The following is a 17,595-nucleotide window of genomic DNA, read 5'->3' as shown; positions in this document are numbered from 1 at the left end:
GGGGATTCGATCACAGAGGGCTACTGCATCAACCTTATTGTCCTACCGATGAAGCATGTGTAGTTTACCACAGACCTACTGGTCCAAAGCTAGTAGCTAGATGGCTTGTTCTCTCTCTCTCTCTCTCTTTGATCTTTAATACAATGTTTTCCTCGATGTTCTTGGAGTTCTATCCAATGTAATATTATTTTGCGGTGTGCTTGTCGAGATCCGATGAATTGTGGATTTATAATCAGATCAGCTATGAATATCATTTGAGTCTTTTCTAAATTCTTATGTGCATGATTAAATATCTTTGTATTTCTCTTCGAATTATCGGTTTGCTTTGGCCAACTAGATTGGTTCTTCTTGCAATGGGAGAGGTGCTTAGTTTTGGGTTCAATCTTGCGGTGTCCTCACCCACTGACAGAAGGGGTAGCGAGGCAAGTATTGTATTGTTGCCATCAAGGGTAAAAATATGGGTTTTTCATCATACTGCTTGAGTTTATCCCTCTACATCATGTCATCTTATTTAAGGCGTTACTCCGTTCTTATAAACTTAATACTCTAGATGCATGTTTGATAGCGGTCGATGTGTGCAGTAATAGTAGTAGATGCAGAATCATTTTGGTCTACTTGACACGGACGTGATGCCTATATTCATAATCATTGCCGCCATAACTTTGCGCTTTTCTATCAATTGCTCGATAGTAATTTGTTCACCCACCGTATGTTTTCTTTCAAGAGAGAAGACTCTAGTGAAACCTATGGCCCCCGGGTCTATTTTCCATCATATCTTTTCATATCTATAAACCAAAAAAACCAAAAATATCTTGCTGCCATTTATTTGTTTTACGTCTTAGTAATCTTTTATATCTATCTCTATCAGAACTCGTCCTTGCAAGTGACCGTGAAGGGATTGACAACCCCATTATTGCCTTGGGTGGAAGTGTTTGATTGTTCGTGCAGGTGCATAGATTGGAGACTTGCTCGTACCTCCTACTGGATTGATACCTTGGTTCTCAAACTGAGGGAAATACTTATCTCTACTTTGTTGCATCACCCTTTCCTCTTCAAGGGAAAAACCAACGTAAGCTCAAGAAGTAGCATCGATAGGTTTGCAAGATAATAAAGAACGTGAAAATAAAAGTTAGGTGTTGTTTAAATAAAGAAACAATTAAGTTTAATAAAACGAGTGTGGATTAGTGGTGGTAGGATTTGCGGAATTGTCCCTTAGCAATTGACTACATTACTAGATCGATAGCAAGTTTTTATGTGGGAGAGGCCACTGCTGGCATGTCGTCCCTTACTTGGAATTCTATGCACTTATGATTGGAACTATTGGCAAGCATCCGCAACTACTAACGTTCATTAAGGTAAAACCCAACCATAGCATTAAGATATATATTGGTCCCCCTTCAATCTCGTACGTATTAATTTCTATGTTTAGGCTGAAGCTGTTGTCACCCTTGCCCATCCAATGCATAGTCCTATCAACATACAACTAACCCTATGGTGTGATCCACACGTACTATCATATGATGTGCACCAAAGGACAGCAACATAACCACAAGCAAATTAAACCAACCATAAGAATTCACCAATTACCGATAGGATAACAAAAATCTACTCAAACATCATAGGATGGCAACATATCATTGGATAATAGTATGAAGCATAAAGCACCATGTTCAAGTAGAGGGTACAGTGGGTTGCAGGAGAGTGGACCGCTAAATATAGATGGGGGAAGGTGATGAAGATGTTGGTGAAGATGACAGAGTTGTTGGAGTAGATCGCCGCCACACGATGATTGCCCCGACGGTGTTCCGGCGCCACCGGGAGAGAGCCCCCCTCCTTCTTCTTCTTCTTCTTCTTCTTCTTCTTCTTCTTCTTCTTCTTCTTCTTCTTCTTCTTCTTCTTCTTCTTCTTCTTCTTCTTCTTCTTCTTCTTCTTCTTCTTCTTCCTTGGCCTCCCCCTAGATGGGAGGAGAGTTCCTCCTCTGGTCCATGGTCTCCATGGCAGCGGAGGGGTGGGAGCCCCTCCGAGATTGGATCTCCCTCTCTGTTCTCTTCTATTTCGCGTTCCCTAGATCTGGCCGAAAATCGTTTCTTAAATATCCGGAGATCCGTAACTCCGATTGCGTTGAGATTTTAACATGTTTTTTCTGTATATAAGCTTCCTTGCGCCCGAAGTAGAGCTTCAACCGACGTACGAGGAGGGCACAAGACACCTGGGCGCACCCTGGTGTATCTTGGGAGCTGTGGGCCCCCGTTTGCATTGATTCCACGTCCCAAAAATCACAAATATTACAAAATAATTCTCCGTAAATTTTTATCGCGTTTGGACTTTGTTTGATATGGATATTCTACAAAGCGAAAAACATGCAAAAAATAGGAACGAACACTGGGCACTGGACCAATATGTTAGTCCAATAAATCATATAAAATGTTGCCAAAAATATGTAAAAGTTGTATAATATTGGCATGAAACAATAAAAAAGTATAGATACGATGGAGACGTATCAAGCCACATGCTCTTCTTCATCCATTTCCTCTTCCTCAGGCTCGTAAAGCTCATCCACATCTATGTCTCCTTCATAGTGGTACCAAGGATCCTCTCTCTGCAACTTGAGCTGCTCCAATCTATGAAGCAACTCAACCTCTTCTTCATCAACACCCAATGGTCTAGGATCATAACCAAACTCAGGTTGCCAAATAAAATCAGCACTGAAAGTCTGAAACCCCTTTCTTCTTGACCATCTTCACTTTCATCATCATCTTTCTCTGAATCATCAGAAGGCAACCTTGACTTGCCCTATCTCTGGAGGTTAATGCTCTGTTGTGTGTTGACAACCCCTTGGGGCTCACCTATGTTACCGATGGGGATCTGCTCCTCACATATTTGTGAAGCTCTGTTCGCATCAAGTGGGGTTGGGGCATCTCCTTTAAGTACAATGAACTTAATAGATCTGTTGTGGTCAAACTCTTTGAGCATTTCCTGAACTATTGCATTGCTGTCAGGCAACTCTAAACTGGCTATGCCAATTCCCTCTTGCTTCACATAATAAATATAATCTGTACTCCCAAAGCCTTCCAAATCCATAATGGCCAACAGGGTGTTGTATGTGATTTCAGAGTTGGCCATTGTCCTGTCTAAGTTATCCCTACCATAGAATTGGAAACTCACATTCCAAATGTGAGCTCCAACCCTAATTGTAGACAAATGGGGCAGCTACATTCAGTTAGTTCATCATCTAAAAATTCAGTACTAAATAACATTCAGTCAAAATGGGGCAGCAACATTTAGTTAGTTCAGATTCAATACAAAATTCAGTATTACACTACAATACATTCAGTAAAACATATGGCAGCAACATTTAATTATTTCAGAAAACATTCAGTAGTTGAATGAATTCAGTAAAACATATGGCAACAACATTCAGTAGTTGAATGAATTCAGTAAAACATATGGCAGCAACATTCAATTATTTCATAAGCATTAAGTAGTTGACATCAACATTCTAAAATTAATATGAACTGAACTAACAGTATCAAACAGCTAGCATTACAAATCTGAAACCCTAGTTATTCGGGGATGGGAGAGCTCCAGATTTGAATGTAGCTCAAGTAGGGGGGGGCGCTTTGAAGTGGGTAGCTCCTCCACCACCCCGCGGGTGACATCCGCTGACGACTCAGTTGCCGGCGATGAACGGAAATGAACGAAACAAGCTGCTGTCGCAGCAATCCTCCCCCTGCCACGACTACCCCCTCCCACGCCGCCATCCGGACCCATCCGCTCATCCTGCTCTTCCCCCTCGTCGTCGATGCATCTGAGTCCACCTTCTATAGATCCAGCCGCCGCCATGCCGCTCGAGTTCGAGAGGTGGGATGGGGAGGGGGGAGAGAGAGAGAGGGAGAGAGCGCTTGGGTTCGCGTCCGACCGAGCCGCGTCGGCCGCTTCCGACAGCCGAATCAACAGCCGTTAGCGGCGCGCCATCCCCCGCTGTCGGCACACGAGTGATCTGCCACGTCAAAACGGGATCATTTTTGCATTCAGTGTTTTCTGCCACTGTCAAAATTTCGGCGCGGTGTAAAGTGTCACGTTCTGTAAAGTGATGGTTTTACGAGAAATAGGACGCTAAAGTGGTGGTTCTGTGCATTTTACTCTCTATTTCACTCAGGCATTGCCTCCTCTTTAAGAGAAAAAATGCACTTAGTACTTCGCTAAATTTTTTTAAATAATACATTTTTATATTAAATTTCAGAAATATTACGCCGTAATTATATTTTTTAAAAATATTACCCAACCGGCCTACTGCTGACCGATTGGATCCAGTCGGCCTGCTGCTGGCCGATTGGCCCCCAGTCGGCCCACTGTCGGCTGATTGGATCCAGTCGGCCCACTGCTGGCCGATTGGCCTCAGTCGGCCCACTGCTGGCCGATTGACACCCAGTCTGCTTCCTCTAGGCCGACAGGTGCATGCACCCATTTATCTGATAAATAGGTATTTGAAAAATGTTGAAGAAGTATTTGAAAAAAATGTTGATCATGCATATAAAAATGTTAATCAAGCATTAAAAAATATTAAACAAGTATTTTACAGATGTTGAACAAATATTTCAAAAATGTTGAATAGGTATTTGAAAAATATTAAAGAAGCATTTTAAAAAATGTTGATCATGTATATAAAAATGTTAATCAAGCATTTGCAAAAAATGTTGAACAAGTATTTTAAAAAATGTTGAAAAAGTATTTGAAAAAATATTAATCATGTATATAAAAATGTTGAACAAGTACTTGTAAAAATGTTCAACAAGTATTTGAAAAAATATTAATCATGTATATAAAAATGTTGAACAAGTATTTGTAAAAATGTTGATCATGTATATAAAAATGTTGAACAAGTATTTAAAATATGTTGAACAAGTATTTAAAAAATGTTAAACAAGTATTTGAAAAAAAGTTTAACATCTGGAAGCTGGTGGGGTAGTTATTAGCCGCGTTGGGGATCGATGTCTGGTCTCCATGGCAATCACCAGAGCAGCTAACCACCCCATTAGTTTCCAATTGCTGGTTAGAAAAGGGATTGCGACCAACTAGAGATGACTGAGCCGGTCTTCTCCATTATTTCATTCTTTTTTTCTTTTTTTCTATATTATTTGTTTAAATACTTGTTAAAAAAATACTTGTTCAAATTTTTTCAAATACTTGTTCAACATTTTTATATACATGATCAACATTTTTATTTACATGATCAATATTTTTTAAAATACTTGTTCAATATTTTTTTCAAATACTTGTTCAACATTTGTTGCAAATGCTTGATTAACATTTTTATATATACATGATCAACATTTTTTAAAATACTTCTTCAACATTATTCACATACCTATTCGACGGTTTTCAAATATTTGTTCAACATTTTCAAATACTTGTGCAACATTTTTTAAAAATGCTTGATTAACATTTTTATATGCATGATCAACATTTTTTCAAATACCTCTTCAACATTTTTCAAATAACTATTCAACAAATAGATGGGTGCATGCACCTGTCGGCTGTCGGCCTAGAGGAAGCAGACTGGGTGCCAATCGGCCAGCAGTGGGCCGACTGGGGCCAATCGGCCAGCAGTGGGCCGACTGGATCCAATCGGCCGGCAGTAGGCTGACTGGGGGCCTATCGGCCAGCAGTAGGCCGATTGGATCCAATCGGCCAGCAGTAGGCTAACTGGATAATATTTTTAAAAAATATAAATACAGCGTAATATTTCTGAAATTTAATATAAAAATTGTATTATTTTAAAAAAATTAGCTAGTACTTCCTCCGTCCCATCTCCTATTTAAAGGGGGGGGGGGGGGAATGTAATTCCTCCATTCCATAATATAAGACGTTTTTGCAAGCAACATAGCTTGCAAAATCGCCTTGTAGGACAAAGGCAGTATTAGAAAACTGAGAGCTGGATCGTTATTATTTCACACCATTACACAAACAAATGTCTTAACCACAGACCAATTTGGCGAGCCCATCTGCTCTGACCTATATTACACGAAGACAATGCGCCTAAGAGAACTCTTACTATTAGAGAAGCCATGAATGGTGCATATAATTAAACTTTTTTTATCTATTTTTACAGGATGATACAGAACATGGATTCAGATGTATGGTCTGTGACTTTCTGTAGGGTCCCAACAAATAAGCTGAGCTGCCTTATGTTACTCAAGAGTTGAGATGTCTTGGTACAAGGATGCATCAGAGGAGACTCACACAAATCAGACGAGCCGTAGCAGTCTGATTTTGCCCTGATTTCTATTGCCCACAAAATTTTTGCTGCTCTAGTGACCATCTTCAGTATTTACTACGCTGCTCTGCTGACGCGAAGCGGCGCTTACTAGAGGAGCATCAAATTTCCACCTGCACAAAATGGAAGATAGTTAGGTACTAGTGTCTCATTCATGCAAAAATGGCATGGTGATATGACATATCCAGCAAACTGATCCACCTCTTTAATGTTGTCCAAAACTACTTTCAAATGAAAATCTGAAGTGCCAAAAAACACTCTTCTATCTTCACACAAAGAAACCAGTAAAAAAACTGAATTATTGCGCACATTCCACTAGTTGGGTTTCAAGAGGTTTCATCACTAGAAATGGTATGTTAATCGAAAGTGATAGGTATGAATATTTAGAATGACCTGGCTCAACTCTCTTTGACGCAAAGTGCAAGGCAGCTAGATTAGGTGAGCATGTGGAAGCATTTACGGTGGAAGCATTTAAAATTGTCTTTTGAAGAAAGGAAGATGAATGTGATAGTATATCCCCTTTGCTGATTGAACAAGTTATGAGTTTCCTATATAAATAAGTTAAGAGTTACACCGTAAACATCACGAAACAATGGGGGAAGCGACATTTTTAAGCAATGCCGCTTGCTTGTACTCTTTATCATATACACATTGTTCCACTAATATCAACCAAATCCTAATATCATGGCAGAATTTCAGGATAGGATATTCTAGAGAATGGTAGTGCTATCATTGTACGGTACCATGGGTGTCCATTCTGCACGATCAGAACAGCGAGAAAACTGATCCACCTCTTTAATGTTGTTGAAAACTATTTTCACATGAAAATCTAAAGTACCAAAAACACTCGTCTGTCTTGACACAGAGAATTGCACACTAGTAAAACCGTCCCAATCTGACTTATTGTGCAGGTTCTAGTAGTTGGGTTTCAAGAGGTTTCATCACTAGAAATGGTACGTTATTCGAAAGGATAGGTATGATATTTAGGATGACCTGGCTCACATTTCTTTGACACAAAGCGTAAGACGGCTAGATTAGGTGAGCATGCAGAAGCATCTAAGGGCCTCTTTGATTCGCGGGATTGCAAAAACACGGGAATAGGAAAACGTAGGATTGAAATGACATGCCCATTGGATTCCTATAGGATTTGAGTTTGTTTGATTGTATCACAGGAAAAATAAAGGATTTCTTCCAAGAGGTTGGAGTGGATGCTACAATTCCTATGAAATGTAGTTCAAATGAATCCATAGGAAAAAATCCTATGGGATTCAATCCTGCGAATCAAACGATCAACGCAGGAAAAATTCCGAAGGATTCTTAACCTTCAAAAATCCTATGAAAATCCTTTGAATCAAAGAGGCCCTAAAATTGTCTTTTGAAGAAAGGAAGATGAATGTGATGGTATATCCCCTTTGCCAATCAAATAAGTAAAGAGTTTCCTAAAAGAACGGTTTAAGAGTTACACCGTAAACGTCACAAAACGATGGGGGAGACGACATTTTTTACGATCATACGTGTTCAAAAAGGAATGCCTCTTGCTTGTACTCTTTATCATATACACATTGTTCCACCGATGCGTCTTGGGTGGTCTGACCCTCCGGGCTTGCGTAAGGGGCTCTCGTCGTCGCTTCTTCTGCTTACGGTTGGCGGCTCTGGAAGCATCGCAATGGATGTGTCTTCGATGGCGTGACGCCTTCCGTTGTGCACCTAGTTCACACCATCCAGGAGGAGGCCAAGCTATGGGCTTAGAGCTGGAGGAGGCCTAGCTATGAGCTAGAGCTGGAGCTAGGGATGCAAGCAGACGGCATCCGCATATCCGTGACCGTTCGCGAAGCAAAAAATTACTTTAATAACCGTGTTAGTTTAATTTTTTGCTTCGTGGACGGTTTCGGTGCCGTCCGCTTGCGAGATCACGACAGTGAGAAAACTGAAAATATGTACTGAAATCCGCACGAAACTGAGATATACTACTGTCATGTCACAGTCTATATTGTACATGTCCGTTGGAGTGCTCATACTCCGTATGATACTACTATACCAAAGGCAGGGCAGGGCAGGCAGGGTCTGTTCACCAAAAAGGTGCTGATTATGTCCGGCCGTCACGTGGTTAAGGCTAACAGGAATTGATTCCAGGGATGGTACGCAGTACGCACCCACCAGCAGCCCCGTCAGGAACGCCATGGCCATCCATCGTGGCCAACCACAATCTGCAGGACCCAACGTACTACATCCGTGTCTGCCGCGCCATCAAAACCAAATCTTAGATCTGATCTCGGAGCGCGACCGACTAACGTAGGCTCTAATCAACGTCCACACCACGCTGTAATCTGTAATTTTCGTCGGGTTTCGTTCGTCTTCGCCATGTGGAGTGAAGTGAAATTCAGGCAAGCAGACGGGGAGGAGGCGGGGATCGGGGGCTTACTCATGCGGGAACTTGACTTCATGCAGAGCGTCTGACCGGAGCGACCACGCCAGCGCCGCCTGGGCGCATCTGGCGAGCGGCTCCACCTGGCCGGCGTCGGTGACCAGCGCCAGCGGGCTGTCCAGGTGCGCGCCGCCGTCCACGGCGTCCAGGTCGCGCACCCACTCGGGACGCTCTGATGCGCTCTCCCAGAGCACCCGCGCGTTCACCACGAACCCGGCCCACTCCAGCCGGGTGGACAGCAGCATGTCGCTCCGCGCCGCTGGCAGCAGCGTCTCCTCCGAGACGTGGTAGCCCACCAGCTTGCCGGCATCGTCGCAGGCCGGCGCCTGCAGGAAGGACTCCTTGGTGCCTTCGTCCTCGCCCAGAATGCCCACGGGCACGGCGCCCACGGACTTGACCTTCTGCGCCTCGTCGAACAGCTCCGTCCGGAGGATGCCGTTCTCGTCCGCGAACACCACCACGCCGTCCATCTTCTCCTTCCGTACCTCCCTGAAATTGGTCGACAGATCCAAATTGTGAGCGAGGAGCCGAGGATACGGGGATGGGCGCTCGGTGAGATCTAGTGCAGCGAGCAGAGGAGCATGGTGATAGTACCTGAGGGCGTGCATTCGCAGGCGCGCGGTGGAGGCGCCGTCGGAGGCGACGAGGTGGAGGAAGTCGAGGCCGGAGCGGGCGAGCACGGCGGCGACGGCGTCGGTGCGGTGGCCAGGCTCGACGACTATCCAGCGCAGCGGGGCGTCGACGAGGCGGAGGGTGTGCGCCAGGGACGTGAGCGACGGCGCCTGGAGCGCGGAGGTGGTGGTCGGGGTGACGGCAATCACGGGCCTGAGCGGGTCGGCCAACCGGTTGCGGCTGCGGCGCTGCGCTTCCTGGACGGCGGCGAGGATGCTGTGGGCCTTGAGAAGCTCGCCGGGGTTCGGGTGCGGCCACTTGCGGACGCGGATGGCGTGGCGGCCGACGAAAACCGGGCCGTGGTGGACCTGGTGGTGCGCGTTGGCGCCGGCCTCGCTCTCAGCCACCGTGGTGGTCGTCGTGACGGTGGTGGTGGTGGTCGTCGTAGTAGTGATGGTGGCGGTGGTGTTGGAGCTGGCGAGCATGACGGGCGGGGTGACGAGGGAGACGAGGTGCGCCGACGGGTTCATGGGCGGCGTGGGCAGGAAGAGGAGGAAGACGACGAGGCGGGAGAAGCGGAAGCCGACGGCCATGGAGGTGGCGCAGAAGAGCGCGTGCAGGATGAGCCACGTCGCCGGCAGCGACGGCTTGGCCAGCTCGGGCGCCGCGTCGGGCGACCCCGCCGACAGCGGGAGCTTCATCTCGCCGGGCCGCGTAGGTGTACCTGGGTGGTGCTTTACAGCTCGGGCTGGCTTGGGTAGGAGCGAGCTAGGAGCAGTAGCGGGCGAGCTGGGCGGCGGTGGCGAGTGATATAAGAGAGCCGGGGGGAGGGGGTGGGGGTAGGCGGCCGGGGCCGGGAGGGAAAAGCAACGCCGCGGGCACGCAATTATGAGCAGCGGCCGGTAAACAAAAGGCGCCGCGCTGCTCAGCAGCTGGTGGTGGAGTGGATGGTGAGGGTGAGCGCTGGGCTCGTGGCGAGTTTGGCTTGCAATTGGCAGCCACGCGGGAGGCGAGGGGGAGACACACGGCGCCCCGTCGGTCGGGTTCCCCCCGTCCGCTTGTGGCCCGCCGACTGGGGAGTGGGGTGGGTGGGAGCGTCGAACGCGGGAGCAAATGCCGGCGGTTCTGGCCGGACCGACGGGCAGATCGTTGAATTTACCAGCGCCAAGCGGCTCAAAATTGTCTCTCGTCGTCTTCTACCTCTATCCTCGTACCTCTGCCGGTGTCAAAACCTCGTTTGCACCGACAAGGAGTGAAAACAGTGGTGGTACCATCAAACCGTGGGGCTATTACAGTGAGTGTCAGCTGTGAGGTGGCAGGTATTCATTTCTGCTGTGACGGATGAACGCCCGGGTGCCCTACAACCACATGTTCCCTTGGCGTTGGGGCAGGAGCACGTTGTCCATTTATTATTGGGGGTGGCATCTGTGCAGTGCCCGTACGACATTACAGTAGGAAAGCTTCAAGCATTCCCGACGTCCGGTACAGGGGTGACAGTAGGACACCGGACATGATCCCGGGAACGAATTTGGCCCTGGATCCCGGGAAGAGCGCCGGGAATGTCTGTTTCTCGTTGTACTTCCACGCCAAGATTTTACCACACCGCAGAGGAGCGGAGGGCGGGCCAGTTCGCCGGCGAGCTGCCAAAGGAGGTGGCCGTGGTGGCCATAACGGTGGGGAATTCGGGCATGGTGCATAAGCAGCGGTCATTGTACGAGTCCATGTCCGGTGTCTGCCCCATCCGTGGTCGGCTCCGCATCAACGCGGAGGAGCGCGGCCGCTTGTTCGAGGAGAACGCCGTAGAGGTGGACACGGATGCGGCGTAGGCGATCGCGAACGGGAACGATGTTAACGTCCGCAGCTCTGCCCCACGTCGATTGTCGACCTCGCCTCTATCAACAGCGTCCACAGTCATGCGGCGGACTCTGGCGAGGAGTAGGAGGTGGGACACGGGCGTGCCCACAACCGGCTATGATTTAGACTAAGATACATTTTGTTATGTAAAAATAAACCGTATGCTAATTTAAATGTCATATATCCTTATATTTGCTGCATTGGGTTGGATGACCGGCTCTCGTATCTGTGTATGCATACGTTTTGATTTGTCTCATTTGAGTTACCCCATTGGAGATGTCCTTACCTAGAGTAAACTTCAACTTCCTGCCTCACTCCCTTGATATAGTGCTCTAGGGGGGACTTCTGCCTTCCCCTACTACCGTCAACGGATCCGCTGGTTCCCCTCCCCTCTATGGAGGTTGGGGGAACTACGTCGCTTCCCGTGAATCATGTAATTAAATAAGGGTGTAGACGTGGTGCAGAGGGTGGTGACAGCGTCCCGATGGGTCTGTCCGCCTCAGCTTGGATCCCTTGATGACACTACAAATCGTGTGCTATTTTGTGATGGGAAAAAGTCACCTAAGATGATTTTTTGCGACTGGAACCGTCACGAGTTGATTTCCTCTTGGAGCAGTGCCCTTGGCAACTTTGGTGACATTTTGGTTTGATTTTAGGTAAAGCATTTGGCCGTCACTAGGCATGAGCATATTCTGCGACGATTTTTAGTGTCACAAAAATGTTTCACGGGTTATAGAAAGGATAAAAAAAAATGTTGCAGTGGGTTTCAAAATGTAGTTTCGGGTTTTTCTGCCATGGTAGAGTTTTGAGCATATTAGAATCAAATTTGTATGGGTTATGAGTTGAGATGCTCGTATTATAGTTTATTGATTTTTTTTTCATATGTCTCATTGTACTGAACTACAAAATGATATATTAACTCTGTAATAAAGCATGGACGAGAAAAATATGATCACAGAATAATATACCAATTAAAGTTCAGGCATAGAACAAATATTTTGTACATCGGCACGTCGTTACCAAAAGTATCTCACATCAGGAGCAGGAGTGGTCGAGCATGAACAAAAAGTACAGCAGCAGGGCAGAAATACTCTTCATCGGATGTTTGAGATTAAATAGATTGTGTGGGCATGGGTGTAATAAAGAGGAGAACCTCATCACCTCCACAGTGGATCACGAAGATCAGTCTGTCTCCAACTGACATTTTGTACTCGCAAAATAATCCTTCCACCCGAGGCGTCCATCTTTTTCTGGCGTCGATTATATCGACCATAAGTCGGTATCAGGACAGATAATAATACTCATTTCACCATATCGATCCATTTGGTCAGGCAGAACACAACTAAGGAGTCTTTGTTGCAATAACACAATTACAACATAGTATGATGACCTATTTTAAATAATAAAAAAGACTATACTGTTAACGTTGATACAAATAAAATTATTACCAAGAGTTTTTGTTAATGTTGGTCTTGGTCAAAGTGTGCATAAGTAGTTTGTACACCGCAGGGATGGTAACTTACGCACAAACGCCAATGGTTATTTTTCTTACCCAGAGGAAGAAGTTGTTGAAGATCATGTTAATATGCACACTGTATCCCGTAGGCGTGGTAACTTACTAGCCCAAACGTGGTAACTTGTGACCGAAAAAGACATCGAAACATATCAACATGCAATATAGTTTTGAAGGTCTTGTCGCAGCGGATTTTAGTGAAATGAATGTTCAATCGAACCGAAGGTTTGAGTAGAAAATATTTTGATTTTTCAAATAGGAAGAATTTAGGATGACATCAGTTTTTGTTCTCTAATGCATGCATGCATGTTCATGTGGGGAGATGGTTGGAGGAACCATCTTTATGCCAGTGTAACTTTTGTGCAAACAACATGGTAAATTATGTATCATAGACGTGATAACTTACGTAGCCCAGGCATGCTGACTTTTAACCCAAAAGAGCCGTCGAAACAGATCAAGTAAAAAAATATTTTGAATTTTTAAATAGGAACAATCTAGGATGGCATCAATTTTTTTCTCTATTGTGTGCATACATATAATTAGTCCAAGGAGTGCGCCCGGAAGAGAGAAAGTCATTCTAATACATGCATGCATGTAATTAAAAGGGGTGGTGCGGGTATTTTATAGTTACGCTTAAAACCGTAACGGTTGGCAATTAGCGTACTCATTTGTTAGTGTTCTCCATGAAACTCTTTCTCTCAAATCCTTCTATGAACAATATATTTCCTCTGATGTTTTGATATAAGTTAGCTCTCTTTCTTTCAAAACTCTTCCTTTATTCATTAGAAGAAACCCTTCCTTTATTCAAAAAAGAGGTGAATTTCTATCAACCAACCAGTTGAATGGTTATGAGAGTGGTGTTACGTACCCTTAGCACATCACAGATCATTACCCTATATCTAATGATTTTGTGACTCATTCATGCGGATTATCTTTCAGCCAGGGCAGTGTGCGTACACTGTGAACGGTGTCTTGAAAAAACAATACTCCCTCCGTTTCTTTTTACTCCGTGTATTAGTTTTGTTCGAAGTTAAACTCTTCAAAGGTTGACCAAGTTTATACAAAATATTATTGATATTCACAACACAAATTCATTATCATTAGATCCTTTATGAGATGTACTTTCATATTATACTTATTTGATATTGTAGATGTTCATGTGTTTTAATATAAGTTTGGTCAAAGTTTAAAGAGTTTGACTTTGAAGAAATCTAATACGCGGAGTAAAACTTTGGAGAAATCTAATACGCCGAGTAAAAAAGACGGCTAGAGTACATGTGTTTTGCTTCGAGCAGAGTTACGGCTCACTTTAATTGGTGTCTTTTTGCTAGCTGGGTTGACTAAACTAGCAGGTGTACTTCAGGCATTGATGACCGACGCTTACGTGCAGCCATGCCGCTTTCGTGTTTTGCCGTGCATGAATGGACGCTCTCACGCTTTCATCGGTTCCATTTTCTGCTAAGCGCCGCCGTCGTTCCCAAACTGATCTCTGCGCTGCGCTCAGTCCATTCAGTAAGAAAAAGAAAACATTCACGCCTCGAGGGACGGCACTCACGTCACGTGCAAGCCACATGCAGGCATCCCATTTGCGGATCTCACCGTGCGCGCATCGGGCATATGCTCTCCCGCTTTGCTCAGTTCCACTTTCTGCTAAGCGCCGCCGCCGTTTATCCGCAGCAGCACGCTCCCTGATCCCTGCAGCCTTGAGCGCTTGTCAATCCATCACGGCCCCAGTGTGCCAAACGCACACCCAGAATCCCTCCCTAAACAAGGCATGGGGACCCAAAGATGGGGAAGACTTGTATAGGATCTATCCTTAGGTGAGATCAATAAGATTGAATTTGTCTTTTTGAATCTCTAACTGCAATGAGCCGGGTTTTTTTTTTAGTTGTAGACATACCTCGCAGGTATGTTGTACATTCTTTTTCAGATTGTTTTGAATTGTCTAAATATGAAATGTTTGAGTTGATCTCATGATCTCACTTAAAAGGCTGATTCTATACTAGTCTCCACCATGCAAAGATCACCTCTTCTGGAGAAAGAAACGTCACATTTGCTATTTTTTCTGAATTTGAAGAAAAATTAGAAGCTGAAATCGAGCGGCGCGTGAGAGCGAGACCGACCCATCGTGTGTGCAGTCGACCTCGCCTCGAGGCAAAATTTCGTGTTTTGACCCTTTTCTGAAACTAAATCGAGATCTGACTCTAGTTTGAAAAAAAAAAACGACATCTGACCCTTTCGCTACCGTCAGGGTCCATGGCGGTAGGGTGTAACAGCCTACCGCCAGCGGTATGGTTGCATGCCCTACCGTAAATTTCTCTTAAGTATTGAACACAGTGCGTGTTCGCGCCTACCGCCGAGCACCTTTGCGGTAGGGTTGTACAGCCATCGCCAGCCTGTTTGGCGGTAGGGTTGTTTCCTACCGCCAAGGTCCCTGGTGATAGTCTGTTACACCTACCGCCATGGCCCCTGACGATAGCAAAATGGTCAGATCTAGAAAAAAAATCAAACAAGGGTCAGATCTCGATTAAGTTTCAGAAATGTGTCAAAACACGAAATTTTGGCGTAAAGATCACCTCTTTTCAAGAAAGAAACACCACATTTACTTTTTCTGAATCTGAAGAAAAATTAGAGGCTGAAATCGAGCGGTACAACGTGGCCGGTGAACCGACGCGTGAGAGCGAGACCGACCCGCCGTACGTGCCTCGATCTGGCTTGAAGGAGCCAAAATGGCGACCGGATCGGTACAGTGCCGGTGGATCTGACCCCGCCACAGTTACGCCTCGTCCGGTCCGGTCCGGTCGGTGGGTCTGATCTGATTTCCGATGGACGGTCAACAGCCACCCTAAGCTAGGCACACGACACGCATGGCCCAAGGCCAGCCAGCTAACCACTGTACCTGCCCAATAAACAAATCAGTCGAGCCGCGTACCAGACCAGTGTCACCGTCACCCAGCGGCCGGCCGGAGACGCACGCGGCGTGATCTAATCTAATCTGATCAACGGTCGTCGAGTTTAGACGCGTACGTATACGTGTACCTACGCAGCTTGGCGTGACGCTCACCGGACCGGACCGAACGTCCGGTGAAAGCGGCACTCGAACCGCCAGTCGGCCTGGAATGGTGCACGAGAATAACAACGACGAGCCGGCATTATTTTGGGATTTCTTAGTCCGACACGCTCTCTTTTCCTTGTTCCCATGATGCGAGTGGCTTTTAAATGGACCATGCGCATTTGACGTCTTCTGAGGCCTAATGTTTTATCGTGCTTGGTGTGACATGCTGACAGTTTCTTTCTCGCAAATAACATACTGGCCGTTTGGTGAAACATGAACGTGAACAGCGATGGCGCAATACAAATTTGCTGGGGGAAGCCGGTTTCCCTTGGCACTGGTGGGAACGTGGGGTCCTTGTAAATTTCGCTATTTCTGCTCGGTTCATTTTATAATTTTTATTTTTTGACGAGAAAACCTTTATGGCTAGCTTTGTTAAACTGAAATAATGTTGACACCGTTTGCTAAAAATTTATCAATAGCACCCGGAGGTGCATCGACCCATAAGGAAGGAAGGGGTGTTGCACATGCCCACCCGGCTATTTCGGCTCGGTTCATAGCATGGTTGGCATGGGAAAACTAGGGCATCTTCAAAGAAGATCCTCAAATCTTCCGTGTATGTTTAGATTGTATTATGCAGACTATTTTTGTCAACTTTAATTCAATGGGACCCCGTCAGTCGACGAAGTAGTCCGCACATCCGGTTTCTTCCAAACTGGGGACCTATGCAGGAGTCTGAACATCCACTTGACCAGCAAAAAGCCACCATGTAGTCCCCCTCTCTTTTCCCAACTGGATTAATTTGTGAATAGCCTTGGATGACTCTCCCGCATCATGTCCAAGGATCACGTCCGGACATAAAAACATAAATTTGCAGTGTCCGGTAGTAGTCAGCGTTGGAGATGCCCTTTGATCGCTCGTGTTGTATTTGCTTACTTTAAAAAATTCAATTATAATGTCTAGAAAACATCACACATGCAAAACTTAGATCAAGGCTCGCTGATTTGCTCCATCTTATTGAAAATGAAGCAAATCCTCACAACAATTTTAGCTCACTTGCATCCTCGCTAATGCTACTTTTGTAAGGAGAGGAAACTTTTTGTGGTTTTTGCATAGTTGTCCCTTAACTAATTGTGTCATGTTGTGGTTTTCTGAAGAAAATATGCCCTAGAGGCAATAATAAAGTTATTATTTATTTTCTTATTTCATGATAAATGTTTATTATTCATGCTAGAATTGTATTAACCGGAAACATAATACATGTGTGAATACATAGACAAACAGAGTGTCAATAGTATGCCTTTACTTGACTAGCTCGTTAATCAAACATGGTTATGTTTCCTAACCATGGACAAAGAGTTGTTATTTGATTAACGGGATCACATCATTAGATGAATGATCTGATTGACATGACCCATTCCGTTAGCTTAGCACTTGATCGTTTAGTATGTTGCTATTGCTTTCTTCATGACTTATACATGTTCCTCTGACTATGAGATTATGCAACTCCCGTTTACCGGAGGAACACTTTGTGTGCTACCAAACGTCACAACGTAACTGGGTGATTATAAAGGAGCTCTACAGGTGTCTCCGAAGGTACATGTTGGGTTGGCGTATTTCAAGATTAGGATTTGTCACTCCGATCGTCGGAGAGGTATCTCTGGGCCCTCTCGGTAATGCACATCACTTAAGCCTTGCAAGCATTGCAACTAATGAGTTAGTTGCGGAATGATGTATTACGGAACGAGTAAAGAGACTTGCCAGTAACGAGATTGAACTAGGTATTGAGATACCGACGATCGAATCTCGGGCAAGTAACATACCGATGACAAAGGGAACAACGTATGTTGTTATGCGGTCTG

The 17,595-nt window shown here is 45.3% G+C and overlaps 1 protein-coding gene across 1 annotated transcript; it reads right to left on the bottom strand.

Annotated features, from left to right (window-relative positions):
* Positions 1-5,920: 5,920 nt before the first annotated feature.
* LOC125540033 (putative glucuronosyltransferase Os04g0650300) lies at positions 5,921-10,358 on the bottom strand. The gene is made up of 3 exons (XM_048703603.2): positions 9,297-10,358; positions 8,700-9,191; positions 5,921-6,390 (listed from the first exon to the last, which is right to left on the bottom strand). Exons 1-3 carry the CDS (start codon positions 10,013-10,015, stop codon positions 6,312-6,314), a joined length of 1,290 nt encoding a protein of 429 aa, XP_048559560.1. The 5' UTR covers positions 10,016-10,358; the 3' UTR covers positions 5,921-6,311.
* Positions 10,359-17,595: the final 7,237 nt, after the last annotated feature.

Source organism: Triticum urartu, chromosome 2A, assembly GCF_056163025.1.
Source record: "Triticum urartu cultivar PI428250 chromosome 2A, HENAU_Tu73, whole genome shotgun sequence".
NCBI lineage: Eukaryota > Viridiplantae > Streptophyta > Magnoliopsida > Poales > Poaceae > Triticum > Triticum urartu.
Note: the sequence above shows the minus strand (reverse complement) of the source record. Positions and strands in the feature narration are given on the sequence as shown.